The sequence below is a fragment of the Erpetoichthys calabaricus genome, chromosome 1 (genome assembly GCF_900747795.2).
Source record: "Erpetoichthys calabaricus chromosome 1, fErpCal1.3, whole genome shotgun sequence".
Classification (NCBI taxonomy): Eukaryota; Metazoa; Chordata; class Cladistia; order Polypteriformes; family Polypteridae; genus Erpetoichthys; species Erpetoichthys calabaricus.
In genome coordinates this window covers 73021792-73040992 of record NC_041394.2, presented here as the reverse complement: position 1 = coordinate 73040992, position 19201 = coordinate 73021792, and the positions used below count along the sequence as shown (strand labels likewise).

At 36.4% G+C, this 19201-nt stretch overlaps 1 protein-coding gene across 1 annotated transcript in view; it reads left to right on the top strand.

The window, feature by feature from the left end:
- ltbp3 (latent transforming growth factor beta binding protein 3) overlaps positions 1 to 19201 on the top strand; it is a 236888-nt gene that overhangs the window by 207182 nt on the left and 10505 nt on the right. Inside the window, exons 20-25 of the mRNA XM_028802072.2 lie at positions 2507 to 2677; positions 3067 to 3147; positions 3246 to 3374; positions 6230 to 6367; positions 7129 to 7269; positions 16335 to 16463. Of these exons, the coding sequence (XP_028657905.1) occupies positions 2507 to 2677; positions 3067 to 3147; positions 3246 to 3374; positions 6230 to 6367; positions 7129 to 7269; positions 16335 to 16463 (789 nt within the window). The remainder of the gene's footprint in view (positions 1 to 2506; positions 2678 to 3066; positions 3148 to 3245; positions 3375 to 6229; positions 6368 to 7128; positions 7270 to 16334; positions 16464 to 19201) is intronic.

Here is a 19201-nt window from a genome sequence, read left to right as displayed (position 1 = left end):
AGGGTAATTTCTTACAGTTTTCCGATATCCAGAATAATTAAAATAATTCAACTTTATATCAGCACTGGTAGGGGGTAAACACAGGAAGAAAATTAAAGTACAAATGAACAGGTGGAAAGCAAAATCATTGTATTTTGTAGGAACTGCACCAATACCTGTGTGCTGTGGCGGCTCCCACAGTTTTCATCCATGTAATTTCAAAACAAGGACTTGGATCATACTTAACGTCATTCTCCTTTTTTCCTCCCACTACTTGAGTGCCTATCCTCTCCGGCTTCCCAAATCATCACCAGTTATTTGCATCTTGTAATGAGGTGGTGATGGAGACAGTTCTGTGCATTTGTAATGTCTTTGGACCACCAGGCCACAGTCCCATCTGGCATTCTCTTCAGTTCCCCATTAGAAAACTGCTAGTCTTGATAATCTATATTGGCTTTCTAATATTCTCAAACATATGTGCTCAGTTCCTTGCAATTTAACAGAAACTTCTCAAATATTTAAATGATGAGATATTACCAGAAAAGCTCAGCAGGGTTCAGCTTAGCATCAAGACGTTTTGTGGGAATTTATGCCAACAGTCAAACATTTCCATGTGTGGGTATAAAAAGTCATCCCTGGCATTAATCCAGGGGTTACTTGGAGCCGAGTGTGAGCAAAGGTTCACTATAGTACAAAAAACTAGATGAAATCTGTGGACAGAGCAGCACAAGTGAGAAATTACATCTTAGAAAGGTCTAAAGTGAGGCCACAATCCTTACACAGAGAATAGAAAATGTACTCAACCTGTCCGTGGCCTTCAAGCAAAAATTCATTTATCCGTCTATTTCCAAACATGCCTTACCAGCCCAGAGTCTCAGGAAGGCTGACAGTTATACTTGCAGCACTAAGAGCAAGCCACAAATCAAGTCTGGATGTGGTGTAAGTCCATTGCAGAGCACACATACAGATATTTATATGGGACCAATTTAAAGTTGTGTTAGCCTACCCTTTACCATTACAAAAAATGTGTAAAATAAAAAAATAAACACACAAAAACAGGGAGAACATGGACATCAACACAGACTATAGTGTTCTCCCTCTCTTTATTATATATGGGGGAAAGCTCTCGGGAGTCCCATCCCCGGAAGAGTCAAAACCGTCAGAAAGCCAATAGGGTCAGGCCTGTCTGGAATCAGAACTGGTGGTGGATGTGACAATGTGCTGTACCAGTGCATGCTCCCCAACCTGACCTGATATACAGTATATATTAGACATATATAAACAAAAGACCTATGTCTAGATGGCACACACATGCACTTTTAAATCTTTTTGGCACTCACATGCATGTCAGTTCTCACTACAAAAGACCTGTGTACAGTAAATGCCTTTAGCACAATGACATTGTATTAATGATACAGATGAAAAGACAACGTCAAAACAAAGCATATGCTGTAGCTCAGAAACATGAAAGTGAAACACCTCAGCAACTTAGGGCAAGGCTTGAAGTTTTCACTAAAAACATTGTTTATCTGGAAGTGTTTTCTTGCAACAAAGATTAATAGGACTCATATGCCAGCAATACGGCTAAGATATGGTATCGCCAGTGTCTTCTTATGAAAGCCAGTGGGGCAAGCAAGCACAGGCGGGTCCACCTCCTCTGTCCTGGGTAATTATTAAGAGTTAGCTGACACCTGTCCAAGTTCATAAATATAGTAAAATTGCTAGGGAGTTTTTGTCCCGAAGACCTCATGTATATATGAATATATATATGAATGGGCAAAAACTCCACTTAAAAAACTATAACAATTAGCTTCTCTAGTTCCCAAACAATTAAGAAGTGTAATTAAAAGAATGTAACCCAGTGGTAAACTTGCCTCTGTCCCAACTTTTTTGGAGTGTGTTGCAGGCATCGATTTCTCAATGTGTTTATGTTTACCAAATAGAATTAAGTTTGTAGGTGAAAACACAGAAAATCTTTTCTTTGTCCCTTTGCCTGTTAAACAAAGGTTCAAGTAAATTACCAAATTACATACTTTAGTTTTTATTGCATTTTTAGAAAGTGTCCCAACTTTTTTGGAAATGGGGTTTGCTTTGTCATCACAAACATTTGAAGTAATGCATTTAACTACAACTAATGTTTATAGTGTGCCATCTGTTGGAATGACAAATGCAATGCATTTTATTACTGCATGCATTACAAAATACATTACAATACAAGGTGCACTGCAAACATTAACACTGAGGCCTACGTCGATTATTTAGATTTCCAACTGCCTTAGATGGGTATATATATATATATATATATATATATATATATATACTGTATTATTATTGATAAGAATTCTCTGTACATATTGTTGCTGGGTGTGTATATCTCTGCATATCCAGTTTGTTTGTTTTTCAAGCTGCTATGGCAAGGCAAATGCTACCTGAAAGTAATTAAAGATACATACACCAGCTTTAATTAGAAAAAATCCTTCAAAACAAAATTACATGAACCTTCTTATTTCTGCCTATTGCTTTTCAGAAATTGAGACTGACACTGATGACAAGAAGGAGTGTTACTTAAATCTTGATGACACCATTTTCTGTGACAGTGTGCTGGCCACTAATATTACTAAGCAGGAGTGCTGCTGCTCTATTGGAGCAGGCTGGGGTGATCATTGTGAGATTTACCCATGCCCGGTCTACAACTCAGGTAAGATAGCACAATCCCTTTAAAAATGGTGCTGATATTATCAATATTATTATTAAATGATATATTTGATAGCTTATATTTCTTAGAATATCTGCCTATTTAACTTATATTACATCAATTATATGCAGACTTTACTTAAGCACCTGTAACTTCACAAGAGTTTAAAGGCCCATCCATTATCATGGCATAAATGATGTATTTGTTAGGGACTATGAAAGCTAATTACAAACAGTTGAAATGATTAAGAAACAATAAAAGAAACAAAAAAATATGATTTTAATGAGTTAAAGGGAAAATTATCATAATCCAGAAGACAGATACTGTATTGGTGAGCAATGGTTCCACTCCTTGTATGAAACTACTTACTACTCGTTTTTCATTTCCTGTAGCTGAGTTTCATTCTCTATGCCCGACTGGGAGAGGCTTTTATGATGAGATGATCACTGGCTATGGTATACCAGCACATAGAGGTACCTTTCTTTCTTTCTTTCTTTCTTTCTTTCTTTCTTTCTTTCTTTCTTTCTTTCTTTCTTTCTTTCTTTCTTAAGGGTTTCTCTTTGTTTCTTAGATATCGATGAATGTGAATTATTCAGTGAGGAGATTTGCAAGGATGGACGTTGTATGAACACACAGCCAGGATATGAGTGCTACTGTCAGCAGGGCTTTTACTATGACAGTAATCTTCTAAGGTGCATAGGTATGACAACTCTTTCATTCTAAATGTCTTCTTTATAATTAGAAACAGTGTGTAGCCATTTTGGAAAGGAACATGTTTGTTGTATCGAATGAGGCTCTTTTTTCATTGCCTCGCCATTCTAGGAGATCACTGTATAGTGTATACACAATCAGATGGGGCTGTTTTGAAATGGATATGCAAGATTAGTTCATTTTGCCCCGTAGTGATGTACTTCAGTCAGCAGTTATAAAGAAATTGGATGTTTTTCTCCATTTAAGAAAAAGCATTGTTTTTTTGTCCATGAGTTGTGCCAGAGTGTGAGGGTGTGGGTGCCCCTTGAAGATAGAGCAATGTAATATACTCCATCAGGCAACACATTCTCTGAATCCTTTTTTAACATTCATTTGTTTAATACATTTTTCCTCTGGCTTTTATCAAAGGCATGTGGATATCACAGGTGAAAGCAACTGGAGCGTGTAATGCAGCCAAACATTATCTACCCTCTAAATTCAGTTCAGGGTCACAGGGAAAGAACTGCACACAAGGCCGAAATCAGCAATGAACAAGGTGCCAATTAGATGAGATACCTAGAGGGAAAATCCCACCTGCACATAGGGAGAATGTTAAAATTCCTCAAAAACAGTGACCAAACTGACTTACTAATATTTTTTCTTCAATGCCTTGGATTTGGTCATAAAAAATGCCACTTATCTAACAATACTGTATGTACCTAGATGGTTTGCTCTCTTGTAACATTCTAGGGGGCTGAAACCTGAAAATCACACAGGCTGTTAGTCCAGTCAGGGAGAAGAGAGTCATGCCAACCATCTGCTTATGATTTGTCAGCCCTTCATTGAACATATAGTGTTTAAAATGGTTACTCATGCTGTTCTATTTTAAGATTTTTAAATACATAGGCTGGTCCTATGAGGAATGACAATTCATTGGAATAAAAGTGGGGGCACCAACTCAGTTGCCCCTGTTTACTTCAAAGTCCTTAATTAACAAACACAAACATTGAAGGTGTTTGATGGTGTGGTTTATAAACATAAAGTAAAAGGCAATGTCTCTGGGGATGTCAAAATCAACTTGGTTCCTTAGCTTTTTAACTGGCTAGGGATCTCCGTCTCATGGGTCTCTCTGTCAGCAAAAGATGTCTCCTTCCGGTCAGTTTGGGATTTATGGGCCTGTGACTGGAAGGGGCAGAATTAGCTACCCACTCTGGGCACTGTGGGGGGAAAGGGAGAGCACATGATTAGTGCCATGGGTGCCATTCATCCCAGTGGGGTATCACAGACATCAAACAAGCCCTGAAGGAGATCCTCTGTCGCACATGTGTGACAATAGTTTGATGCTTTTGTATCTGTTAGTTTACAAACAGCTCACTTTATCAAAGTTCAAAGAAACTGTTTCCCTTTATATGATGAGAATATTATTGAAAATTGTTGGTGAACTAGTAAAATGGTAATTAACAACATTACCCTTTTAATGGAAAGCACATGCTGCCAAGAAATTATGCAAAACTTTAAAGATTATAATTCCTAATTTATATTTACTTATACAGAAAAACTTCATATTTTAAAAAGTAATAATAAAATCAAAATAAAACTAACAATGTATACAATTTTAATATGAGTCATGCTTTGCCATAGTGCATACTATTAAAAAATTATTAAATTTTAGATTGCACATTTACTTATCTAAATACAAATTCAAGTAACCCAGATATATTTCCTCCTCCTCTTCCAATGTCAAGGTGGCTTCTAACTAAATTTACAATTAATTAATGCATTAAAAGCAGTTAAAGAGTTATTTGTTGATTCATAAACAGTCTGCTAACTTTAAAAAGCATACATGTCAGACATTCTTAAGTAACCAAAACATTCAATTTCATAACATTTTTACTTTTCGCATGTCTTATATTTGGACCCAACTCAATCAATAAAGCTCAGTATGTTTGCACTTAAAACAGGATTAGGAAAGAGTAGAGGACATAAAAAAAACACCATTTAAGGCACTTAAATTGTCTTTCTTTATTTTTTTCTTATTTAGTGTGGAACACACTCCGGACACAGACAGGTAGACATGTTATTTTTGCACCACCACACGTTTATTTACACTACTACTATTTACAATGTCTCTAAGTGCACCACAAACCCCAATCTCCCACAAAGTTCAGGCCAACCACACTTTGCCTTCTTCGGACCACCTCCTTCTCTCTTTCTCTGACCTCGTCCAGCTTCCACCCGACTCCAGCCTCGAATGAAGGGAGGCAGCCCCTTTTATCCATACCCGGATGTGCTCCAGGTGTGCACCGGCAATCTTCCACCCAACACGCCCCAGTGTGGCGGAAGTGCCGGCTGTCTCCCCGGAAGCACTCCCGGTGTTCCCTCTCTTCTTCACCCCAGCACTTCCTGGTGTGGCGGAAGTACTGGGGTCCAGGGTCCATCAGGCACCGGGACGCCCCCTGGCGGTGACCACGGGCCCCTACAGGGTTGAGCTTCTAAGCCCTGTACCTGTGGCCCCCAATACAACCAGGGCGGTTGCCCCCTCGTGGTCTGGAGGAGGCATGAGCCCTCCTCCTGTCTCCCCGGGCATCCCGGCCGGGCAGGAATCCCAGCTGGGTGCCACATTAGTCAGTTTTTGAAGTAATATTGGCAGAGCCATTTTTAGTTGTCTTGTGTTAGTAAACATATGTTTTGGTATGTGATAAAAGAGTTTAATTTCCTGAAACTGCTGCAAACAAAGTGGCTTGCAACTTTTAACTTTTGTTTGAATGTTGATCGTATACTTTTAAGCATTAGTCTTAAATGTTTCTTTCTGTCTTTATTTTTCAAAATCAACCTTATAACACATTGTATTGTGAATCTTCTTAGATGTGGATGAGTGTAATGATGAGTCTAGCTGTCAGAATGGGAGATGTGTTAACACTCCAGGATCCTTCTACTGTATTTGTAATCTGCCATGGACTGCTGATTCTAGCAAGAAAAAATGCATCATTCCACTCACAGTGGGTATGTATATCCGGAAATAAAAGCTCTGTAGCAGAAAGTGAGTGGTTAAAACAATTCTATTACACACATATCCTACAGTATACCTTAACCTTATGAACACTGTTTTTTTAAGCTACAGTAATTGGGGAAATATACTAATTGCCTTTTATCCTTTTCATGACTTACATGAACAATAAATAAAAATATCAGAAAATCAGTTGAGTGGCTTAGGCATTTTTTTATATGCTATTAAGTTCTTACACTCCAATGAATAGAATATGTTTGTGATAAAAAATGTATCCATTTTATAGCACATTAATCCTATTCAGGCTTTAAGCACAACTCAGGTAGCAAAACTGGATGAGACATTGATATCTTAGCATTTAAAAATAAAGATAATAACTACTTTTTAATGATATTCTCTATTTTGCGCTTATTACTGTGCACACGTCTTTTTTGTCTGTTATTTCAATCTACCTTTTAATATCTGGGTGTTTTTTTTTTGACAAAATTCAGACATAATGAAGTTAAAAAGCAATATCATTTTATGAAAAATTCTGTCAGGTTTTTGTGTAACTTTTGATTGTCGTGTTAATATACAATGAGGTGAAACAATGAGAAATGGCGATACTTCACAAGAGTCCAATCACACGAACAATTCAGGAGTTCTCTTCTATTTAAAGCAGGTTTGCTGGCAGTGAGACTCTCGAGTCACTGCAGCCCTGAAAGGACACACCAGAACGACCTTCATCATCATCATTGTTTTTCATCCTTCATTTTAGATGTGGATGAGTGTCAGGACCCTTCTAATTGTAAAAATGGCCACTGTAACAACACTCCAGGATCCTACTACTGTACTTGCACTTTGCCCTGGACACTAGCTACAGACAGGAATAGCTGCATCCCACCAGAGGAACAAGGAGGTAGGTACTTTTAAGTATTAAGTGGGCAAGTCACTTCCATGTGCCTAACTGCCATGTTGGAAAATAATTAAATAAAAATAATAGTCAATGTCAAGCTTATTTTGATTAATATTATATTGTAGTGTGGCATAGTGATTAAGGCTTTGGATCTAGGACTTTAAAGCCTGAGGCTGTGGGTTCAAATCCCACTACTGACACTGTGTGACCATGAGCAAGTCACTTCACCTGTCTGTGCCCCAATTAGAAAAGCCAAAGAAATGTAACCAATTGTATCTCAAATTTTGTAAGTTGCCTTGGATGAAGGTGTTAGCCAAATACGTAAATAATAAGTATAATCTATTTAAATTAAAAGATGACAATAACTTTTCAAAAAAGAGAATATGCATAAAACTTCAAGAATGCATTTATTTATTAAACCTTTACAATAAACATAACCTACATGTTATAATGACAAATAAAAGACTTAATATAAAAATATACTGTAATGAGGTACAAAACTACTTTGCTTATTAACAATGTGGTCAGAATATTTTCTTGTTTAGTTTAGGTTTTGCAATGTTTTTTTACTATAATGTTATCTTTTTCAATTTCATAATATGTTTTTCTTACTTTATTTATTAATAATGGTTATATCATCTTGTATATTTTTTTGCCTGTTTGGCTTCATAAATGCAATTAGAATTAAAATACTTTGTGAGGTATGTTCGTATTTTCATATTAATCGTGCCTGCATTTTGCTTCTTTTGCTTTCAGTGTATTATAAAGAGCCGCAGTCCCTAGCGTTGTTACCCTTTGCCATTTATTCTTTGTGTATTTAATACTGGAATGTTGTCCCAAGTCTGCTTTTTCTTTTGATTTTCTTTGTATTTGTACTGCAACTCTTAACTGCTGTTCAAATTTTAGCAGTCTTTGCATGCCATTTTTAGTTAAAAGAGGGATGAATTAATGCTCTGAAATGTGAATGATAACTGAAAAAGCTCCTTTAATTTCTGTAGCAGACTTTTGTTTTTACCATCTTAGGGTTGTAGGGAGCCAGAGCAGCAAGCCAGGACTCCCACCCAAGATGGGACACTGGTTCTTTATGAAAGCACAGACTCACAGGCACACATTTATTTAGACCAGTTTAAATATTAAATCACCAGAGAATCTAATGGGCACACATTTAGAGACCTGAAGAAAACCTGCATAGCTAAAGAGATAATGTGCAAAATCCACAAGGATAGTGAGCAAGAATAGAACCCAGATCTGTGGAGCCATGAGGGAGCTGTGCTAATCATTTCAACATTGTGGCAGCTTGAACAAATGTATAAATTAATACATAAATTAATGAACAAATAAATAAGTTATCAGTAAACTAACTGATTGATCAACTGACAGCACAGTAGTTTCTGTGGTTCAGGATGGTATTAATAATAGCCTTTTTATCTGAGCCAAAATATCAACTATTTTGTTAAAATAATTATTTAGATAATAAGGAACATGCATACTTTTCTATTGCCATGATTAAATAAAAAAAATTAACAACGACATTCAAATTTTGCTTCAGTATATAAGCAATTTAAGTAATCTGTGTATTGTATGATAAAAGTCAAAAGTATCGTAAGTTCATTTGTAATGTGTTTTATTGCACTTTAAGGAGGTCTCTACATTGAACATTTGAAGTTAGTCTGTTGCAGAGTTACAGATGTTATTCAATATGAGGTGGTATAAAAATGGATTCAGTTATTAAAGCAACTCATAAATCATTACATGTAATAAATATTATAGCCCATTTATATAGCCAGTTCCCCTTTCCTGGTGTTGAGAAAGTAACACTCTAAGATCATTAGGACCTGTTTCTTCTGAAACTTTTTCTGCTCCTCCTGAGTAATTCTCAAATATTACTTGGACAGCTGACAGCTATAATTCCTTCAATCTGAGAAGGTTGTGTCCCTGGGTCTAACTCAGTAAGAGAGGCCCAGGGAGTATTTCCTAATTAATGGCCAAACTGCTTGAACTGCCTTCTTGCTAGATAAACACTGGTTCTACTGCAGTACATCTGAGGTCTTTCCTCTGCCACAAAATGTCAATCAGATACCCTGAGCAGAAGCCTCATTTTGGCCATTTTTTCTCAAAATCTCTTTATTTTGCTTTCTAAACAGACCTTATGACTATACATGAGAATCAACATGTAGACTGGTCAGTAAATCAAAAGCTTTTTTCAGAGACCTATTCTCTTTTTTATCACCACACTCCTAAACAACCTCTACAAAACTACCACCATTGTCCAATTAATTGTTTGATCTTACAATCACCTTTGACCTTACTCATGATGAACACCATGTTTTAATTCTACATGTACAATATGTCAGCAATCAAAATAATGCTATGTTGAAAAATAGCCTGACAGGATAAAGTAGTCAAAAAACATCCATTTTCTAAAGCTTCTTTTATGTTACATGGCCTATTCTAGGAGCATTTGATTAGACAACAAGAGTTAACATTGAATAAGAAAACACACCATTGTGGGGCATCCTCACGTATATCTGGTATGACTCACTCTGGGCCAATTTAGAGGAACCAGTGGTTGGTGTGCCCAATGAAAGCACATTGATACAAACTCCACAAAGTGGCCCACCTGAAAGATCAGCTGAGGCCCTTAGATCAATAAAGAATACGTGCCTTATTAGAGTGTAATTTTTAACTTTTCTTTGTCTTCTCACTAACTGCAGTGCGATGGGCAACTCCCCAATGTGCTCAAAACATAAGACAGTATCCCCATATACATTAACAAATTCTTTTTTTAAGAAACTAAACTCAATTATAATTTCATTTATTTGGAATTCGAAACATCCACAAATCCAAAGGGTGACTCTACAACAACCTAAAGCAGAAAGGGGCTTGGCACTACCCAACTTTCAATTTTATTACTAGGCGGCAAATTTACAAGCTATAAAGACCTGGGGCCTCATGTATAACGCCGTGCGTAGAATTCACACTATAATATGGCGTACGGAGAAAAGCAGAAATGTTAGTATGCACAAAAAAATCCAGATGCATAAATCTGTGCGAATGCTAACTACTACTTTCTTCCTCTACATAAATCCCGGTCAGCGTGAAAAGTAACGCACGTGCACACACCTGCTGTCCCGCCCCAACTCCTCCTAGAATTACGCCTCTTTGAATATGCAAATCAATATAAATAGCCCTTAAACTCAGCCTTCTGTGAAAAGGCAATGGCAAAAGCATGGGGGAAAATAGAAGAATTTCAGTGAATACCAAGTGGAGGTAAGGAAAAACTTACTATTTGTTGGTTTAAACAGTGATATAATCAACAAAAGGAAGTTGATCAAGTGACAGTGTCGGAGAAACTCGAAAGCTCAAGTTCACAAAGTTGCACAGTGCCCGAAATAAAAAAGAAGTTGTCAGATATCGAAGTTGCCATGAAAAGGCGAGTCGTAGCCCACTGTCTGAGTGTCATATGAAAGCTTATTACGGTACAGAGAAAAAAAAATAGGCACACAGTGTTAAAAAAGCATGAAATGACAACTTTAATCTCTAAATTTCGACTTTAATCACATTGTATATTTTGTCATTAAAGTAGAACATCATAAACTTCATCTTAAAATCGTTTAATTTACTAGTTTCTCAAATCCCATCGTAACTAAAGTAGCACGTTACATGCTTTGTTTTGTATTTGATCTTCTATGTGCTCTATGTGTGTGAATCACTACATGTTTCTTAAATGGGCTTTCTCTTCCTCCGACAGGACACAGAATCCATTACATTCGTAATATTATAGCTCTCTGAATAATTTAAATACTGAGATGTATACTTGATATCATTTTCATGATGATAGGAGTTAAAGCATGTTATTAAACATGGGAACACGGTGGCGCAGTGATTGTTCCTGCCTCACGCAAGGTACTTGCTGCGCCGTGCGCGACCTTTGATGAAATAATTTATTGCAGCAGTCTCTTTCAAACGTAATAACCCCCAATTCCTGTCCTTACTTTTCTTTCTCCAAATACCAAATCACCACACAATCAGCTCTGTAATAGACGTTAAGCCATCTGTAAGCTTAGAACTAATTCTTCAAAATTTTTAAGGAACATCAAGATATCTTCATAGTACATGTTTAATTATTCTATCCATCTATCCTTCCAGTGTCGCGCCAGCCCCAGCAAGAATACAGCGCAAGGCAGGAACAATCCGTGAACGGAGCGTCAGCTCCTTCCTGCAGCACTAAGTCCTCACATGTTTAATTATCAACAATATAAATTATTTAAATGATGTTAACATTTTATCTGTATAATATAATAAACATATTTTCTTGCATTCGATTTTAAAAATGATATCATCATCATATGTAAATACACACTTTATAAAGTGACTCAGGTTGTGCAATATTATAACTGTACCACAAGTTTAAAGTGAGGTAATTGTACCTATAAGTACAAAGCGTTCTACAAGGACCACTCGATGGACTGATTGAGTGCGTTTTTAGTTCTTGGGATGAAACTGTTTCTGAACCGTGAGGTCCGTACAGGAAAGGCTCTGAAGTGTTTGCCATATGAGAGCAGTTCAACAGACAGCATAGCTGAGGTAGTGTGTGCTTGATGCTGTATACCGATAATCTCTTTCCAATCATCTGCTGTAGAGCTGTGATTCCCCACTCAGATACAGTGATATAAATATTCCGAATGGTGCAGTGAGAGTAATATGGAAAAAGATGATCCACTGTGGCAACTCCTAACGGGAGCAGCTGAAAGAAGAAGAAGAAGAAGGTGCAGTGAGAGTAACAACGCTAAAGCAGCTATGGTATTTAGAATAGTTTGACCATTCTGTGGACCATTATATTGTTACAGGTTAATTACAATCAGATGCATTAAACTAATAAACAATATGCGGTTAATTTCAGTGTATTTATAAAGCCGCGTCAGGGATGTGGATCTAAAAAAGAAAGGGAAACCACACTGGAACAGTAGCACTGCTTTGATGCTGGGTGCCGCCAGTTTGCAAAACCGAGCAGAGAACTTGCATATGCCAGGGTTTGAGCTACCGTAAAAATGTGCTTGGCTTTAAGCCAAGTTTAGGTTTTATACATCACGATTTGAGAGTGGAAATGGGCTTACGCAACATTTTTGTGCATACGCACCGTTTATACATGAGGCCCCTGGACATCAACAAAAATTGATGAATATCCACAAGCCTGGTCTGCAATAGAAATAAAATCTTGCAGTACTTCTTTATATTCCCTGATCTGTGCCGCAGTTACAAACTATCGTCATTACACTTAAAATCCAATTACCCTTCATTCTCTCAGAATATGGAACCAATGATGAAGCATTTTAAGACAGAAAAGCTTTTATCTGTTGTAACTCTACATAACAACCACCTTTTTCCACCCTCTCAAACATATACTATTCAGTGTCTGGAAAATGTCCGGGATTAAAACACTTAAGAGACTTGTACATAGATTCTTTGCATCCTACGAACAATTATGCTTCAAATACGACTTGTCATTAATACAATTCCTTCACTACTTTCAAGCTAGAAATTTTGCTCAACAGAACCTGTCCAGTTTTCCTCACCTTCCACCTTGTTATATTCCAGAATAATTATTGATCATTCTTGAAGACTCAGATATCATCTGTACAATTTATAAAAATATATTTTAAAGTCTCTTCCTTTCAAAGAGTTCCTTCCTTTCAGAGTAAATTGGGGAAAGGATCTGTCACTCCATATTTCATAAAAGGAGTAGATAGTAGCCATGCATTGAATACTCCCGAGGTGTAAAGCATTCAGTCATTCAAGTTAAGATCTTTTATCGAGCACATTTATCTCATTTAAAATCATCTAAAATGTTTCTAGGGCAAGATCCAACATGTGAACATCGCCATTTAGCTCCAGGCATGCACTAAATTAACAACATTTTGGACAAAAGTCTTTGTATGCCTATCAGACGGCCTTGGTGTCACAATCCCTCCTAATCCACTAACAGCGGTCTTTGGTGAACTCCCAGATGGCCTTAAAGTGGAGAAGGACAAACAAACTAATTTTCTTTACTACATTACTAGCACATAGACTTATCTTGCTCAACTGAAAAATTCCACCCCTCCACTCTTAAGTCAGTGGGAAACTGATTTTCTATATTACTTGAAATTGTAAAAAATGAAATTCTCACTTAGAGGATCTGTTCCAAACTTTTTTAAAAAATATGTCAGGATCTAATTAATAACATTTTAGAATAAGCTTCCATTTCAGGGAAAAGGATACCCTTCTTTTCTTGCTCCTTTTATAGAGTAGCTTTGGTTGCTGGCTCCACTCTCTTTTTCTTGGGTGGGGGTCAAATTTTGCTTTGATTTGTTAAATTTGTCTTGGCTTTATGGAATGTTATCTGTTTCTAATTAAAATCAATTTAAAAAAAATACCAGACAGCATAATTCTAAAGACTACTGAGACATACTTATGCTTAATCCACTCCATCATGGTCACAGCCCTAGTAGAGGTGATTGAAACTGTTCTTATTAGAATGACACTATTCCAATTAGTTTGTAACCTCTGTGGTAATGATTAAGGCCTGAAATTAATTTCTATATGCATATGCAGCAGGGTTCAACTGGAATGAGTTGAGTTGCAAAGAAGAGACACCTTCACAGTTGGAAAGATTTAGACAAGAACTAGCCATTCATCCCAACAAAGCTTGGCAGTCCTATTCATTTAACTCCTCCAAAATAACATTGTCAAGTTTTAAAGTCCTGCTGTCTACCACACAGCTTGCAACTTATTCCATGTGTCTGTGGTTCTATGTGTGAAGAAAAAGTTTCTAATGTTATTATGAATTTTACCCTTAACAAATTTCCAACTGTGTCTCATGTGAACTCATTTTAAAGTAACAGTCTCTATTTACTATACTAATTTATTTCATAATTTTAAACATGTCAATCATGTCTCCTCTTAATCTCTTTTACTTAAACTGAAAAGGCTCAGCTCTTTCAATCTCTCCTCATAATTCATTCTCTGTAGCCTCTTCTCTGGACTTTTTCTAGCACTTCTATATGTTTTTTGTAGCCTGGAGAGCAAATCTGCACACAGTACTCTAAGTGAGGCCTTACTAGTATAAAACCTGAGCATAACCTCCTTTGACTTGCACTCTACACATCATGCTATATAACCATTCTGTTAGCCTTCTTAATGGCTTCTGAACATTGTCTAGAAGTTGATAGTCCACTACGACTCCTAAATCCTTATCTTAAGTTGTGTTTTCCATTTTCAGACCTCCCTTTGTGTATTCAATAAAATTTTTACTTACTACATGTAACACTTTATATTTACTGACATTAAATTAAGATTGTATGTTATCCAAGTCCCTCTGTAACGATTCAGTGGATTCAAGATTTTCCGCCAGCCCACCTAACTTAGCATTATCTGCAGACTTAACCAGCTTGTTATCTATATTCCTATACAAATCATTAATATATATTAAAAATGGCAGAGGCCCAAGCACTGACCTTTGAGGGACACCACTCTAAACGTCACCCAATTCTAATAAGTTTCCTCACACCATAACAATCTCCTTCCTGTGTTTTAGCCAATTCTGTACCCATCCACACACTAAACCGGAACTCTAACGTCTTTTAGTTTGATGCCCAATCTTTCATGTGGCACCTTATCAAATGCTTTCTGAAAGTCAAGATACTTTAATATAATACACACCACTTTGACTGTATCATTTTCTTGCCTCCTCATAGAATTCCATAATGTTAGTAAAACATGGCCTCCCCTGTCTGTTCAGTAAAACTCCTGTTCTTGCCATGTGTTGCTCAATCTTTTCCTTAATAATGACTTCTATTAATATTCCTTCTATTATTATTATTATTTACCTGTGATACATGTTAAGCTTACTGGCCTATAGTTACATGGATCTGCCCGATTACCATTTTTATATAATGGGAAAATATTTGCCATTTTCCAATCCTGTGTAATTTCCCTAATGTGTAGTGACTTCCTAAAAATGTGTACCAAGTGTTTATATATGTACTCACAAAATTCCTTAAGAACTTAATGATACATTTTCTGCTTTTGGTAATTTGTTTTATTTTAGCCTATTTGATCTGAGCAGTACTTTTCCCTCTACAATTTCCAAATCACTCAGTACCTCCTTAATAGTCCCTGTTACCATTGGGAGGTTCTTCACTTCCTCACATGTGAAGACCTCAGAAAAACGCAAGGTTAGAGAATTTGCTCTTTCATTGTCTATATATTTTAATTCCCCATTAAGTCACTTCAGCTGATGGAAGTCCTTCTATGGCTTGGCTACTTATGACAGTTTCTATGGGCTGTGGTCCTGAGTTCCTGTCCTGAGAAGCCAGTGGTGGTAACCTGTGTTGACCATGCTGCACAAACAAAGGCAATCTGTTTACAGATGATTGTTGCAAATGTTGTCACAATGGTTAGCATTGCTGCCTCACAGCTCTAGAAAACTGGGCTCAAACCCTGATTGATGTCTACATGGAACTTACATGTTCTGTCTTTTCTGTGAAGGTTTTCTCAGTATATTTAGGTATATCTCCCACATCCCACAAACATGTGTTTATTTATGATGCTAAAACAGGCTCATATGAATTATTGTGAATATGTGCATTAATGTGCCTAGTGATGGACTGGCACCCCATCCAGGTCTAATTCTACATTATGTACAATGCTGGCTGCCCACGATCCTGTGTTTAGTAGATGGAGATGTTTGGATATAAAAATAGTTATTTCAACATTAAATAGGATCAATGCGTCGCACTAATATTTAATAAAATAGTAGATAACTTAATGTAAATTATATAACATGGCAAATGGTCATTTTATTTGAAGTTGAAGTTCAAATTTATTGTCATTTAATTTTGGATTTTGATTGTGTCAAGTTACACACTACTTAATTTCTGTATTTTTGATTTTCCTTTTTTTCCCTCAAGTTAGGAGGCCAAAAATTTTGCCCCAGCTGCTAAAAATGACACCAGTGCATTTCCTTTGCTCGAGAGGGCATGTGTAACTCAGGCTAGAGAAGGTAACAGTTCTCCTTCTCCTTACAGATGTGGATGAGTGTCAGGACCTGGCATACTGTAAAAATGGGTTGTGCGTCAACACACCCGGCTCCTTCCACTGCACCTGTAACCAGCCTTATACCTTCAGTGCGGCGCTCAAGCAGTGTGTCTATGATGGTGGGTACCAGAACTAGCAGATCAGAAAAAAAAGAAAAGCTTTTTTTTCTTCTTCTTCTTTCTCTTATTGCCTTTACTGGACATAAATGATCTGCTCTGGTCAGAACTCCACTCATAAGAATCTATGTCCTTTAAATCAATTTATGGTATTAAGGTACAGGATCACAATGCCATTTAGTTAGTAGAAGTGAAGGATTTAACAGACTTATTATTAGAGAAAATAATTAAAAAATACTACAAGTTTAGACATATCACAACTGTGATGCAATTTACAGATGGGTTCAAATTCAGTAATATCAGTACTGTAGGTAACTCATTTATGTATTTTTTAATGTAAAAGGAATGCAAAAGATGTCACAATAAAAATTTTAAATATTTCAGTAACATAAATTGATTCAATAAAAATAAAGCTACATCTAGCCTGCTTGTGCATTATTTTAAGAAGCATGATTATATGAACTATGGAATAGCTATTTTAATACCTTAGATATTCCTTAACATTGCAGATAAAAGGCATTTAAAGCCTAAACATAATTATTTCAATTGTTTTATTGAAATCCTTTGTTTCATCTGTCACATCTGTGTAGTTGGGTACATTAAAATAGCTATGCATAGATGGCTTTTTGCATGTGGTTGCTGGTTCGCTGTTTTGTTTCTTTTAACACAGGCTAGCCTGCTTTTGATGAGTATGTAACATGTATGCAAACTTTGTAAAGAGCTTAAAAAGTAAGTAGGTTACAAAAGGGCAGACAAATTTGTAATCTGACAATTGACAATTTGAAGGCTAAAAATAATTGAATATCTGTAGAAGGTAAGTTGTGCAGAACTAAGCAATTACCACAGAAGAGTGCGTTTTCTGTGTTATAAATTACTACTTTTAATGTGCTTTTAATTCTAAACATTCTTGTTATATCAATTTATGCTTTTTGTTTTGTCTTTAGCATATTCATTGCCACGTAATTTTAAATAGGACTCCGAGAATTAAGAATAATATTAAAAGGATTACAGAATAATTATTCCAGATTTGAAATTGTAATAGAATCATTATTAATAAAATGTAACTTAAAAATGTGATTCTTAAAGTACTTTTAGAACTACGTAAAATTTAATGCAAATCCCATCAGGGGGTAAGTTGCACATAATGCGTCACTGTTAAATGGCACAACCAGTGTATGGAAATCCACTTTATCCATTTCATGGTTGCAGGATCCAAATCCTGTAACAGCAGCACTGGACAGAAGGTTAAATGTTCCCTGGATGCCTGCCCATCACAAGGAATGCACACATCAATTCTGGGACCAATTTAAGGTCACCAGTTAACCTAACTTACATTTCTTAGGGGATGTGAGCAGAAAAATGGAGTAAAACCATGTAGACCTGAGGAAATCGGGCAGTATCGAGGGACAGTGACCAGTTACTTCAAGTCCATACTACTGGATCCATGTGGCAGCAGCGCTAACCACTATGCTACAATGCTGGCTATCAGTAGACTTTGACTTGGTAAAAGCCCAATTGTCCTGGCATTCTTAGTTTATTTAAATTGTTACATAACATGTCTTCAGCAATCGCTTTGCAAAACATAGCAATTGTATGATCTTTTTCATGTAATCTATAAATATGATGTCAATTTAAGGCAAACTAATAAGTCAAAATTTTAAACTAGCAACCTAAGTCTGTCTAGAGCAAATTTAAAAATTAATACTAGGAAAGACTTTTATTAATTTCAGACAAAATAAGTACAAGTTTAAGGTGTACCATTTAATAAAGACACATTAATAATAAAGACTATTAGCTCCTAGATCACTTTACTGTGTGCACATTTGACCTTTTGAAAATTTATTTCATCCACTCCATAGCTTATATACCAATTCTGGACGCTAGAGGGAACCTTCTAACAAGATTTAATTCCATGAGTTGTCTAGTACTTCTGAAATAAGTCGGGATGTATTTAATTATTTACTTCACAGTTAACAGCATCAACGGTATGTAAAATGCCCTAGCCTCACCATGCCTGGATTTCTTTTTGTATGCACATTTAGTGTTTTTTCCTCTTGGCAAATAAGATTTACCACAGCTTTGCACAATGAAAGAATTGAATTTGGGTTAAGTTAAGTCTGTAAATATAGAGGGAAGTTTCGGTCAGTAGCTTAGGTAGGTTAATTGTTGGTTCAACACCAACCAATGGCTCTCTGTTTTACGCTGCAAAGGTCTGTAAGACCCTGTAAGACATGTATGTAATCAGTTATACTGGAACTTTGAGGAGGGTGTCAAAGAGAGAAACACATTTCCGTTTGTCCATAAATGGCCCATTACAGGAAAAGAACCAGTCTTTCTTTATGTAGGTTCCTGACCCCAGAATCATTTGTCTGATTGAACTGATGTAGCACAGTATTTTAGGAACAATTTTTAAACCTGATTCAATTGTCAAAATAATGAAACTATAATAATTGAAACTTAATTCTGGGCCTTGAATATTCACTAGGTATACTTTCGACACAGGTTTAGATCCTGTTTTGTTTCTATTAGTTTTTACTGACAGATTCCTGAAACCAGACATGTGAAAGATCACAGCTTGTTTGCTTCCTGCTGTTAACCCCATGCTGACATCGAAACAACAGAGCAGGGTCATAGTAATGTCACAATCATTGATTGTAATCCACGGGAGCCACCATGCTGATGAAAACCTTGTACTCAAAATATTAATGACTTGCACATAGGTTTTAAACACTCCCTTTTGT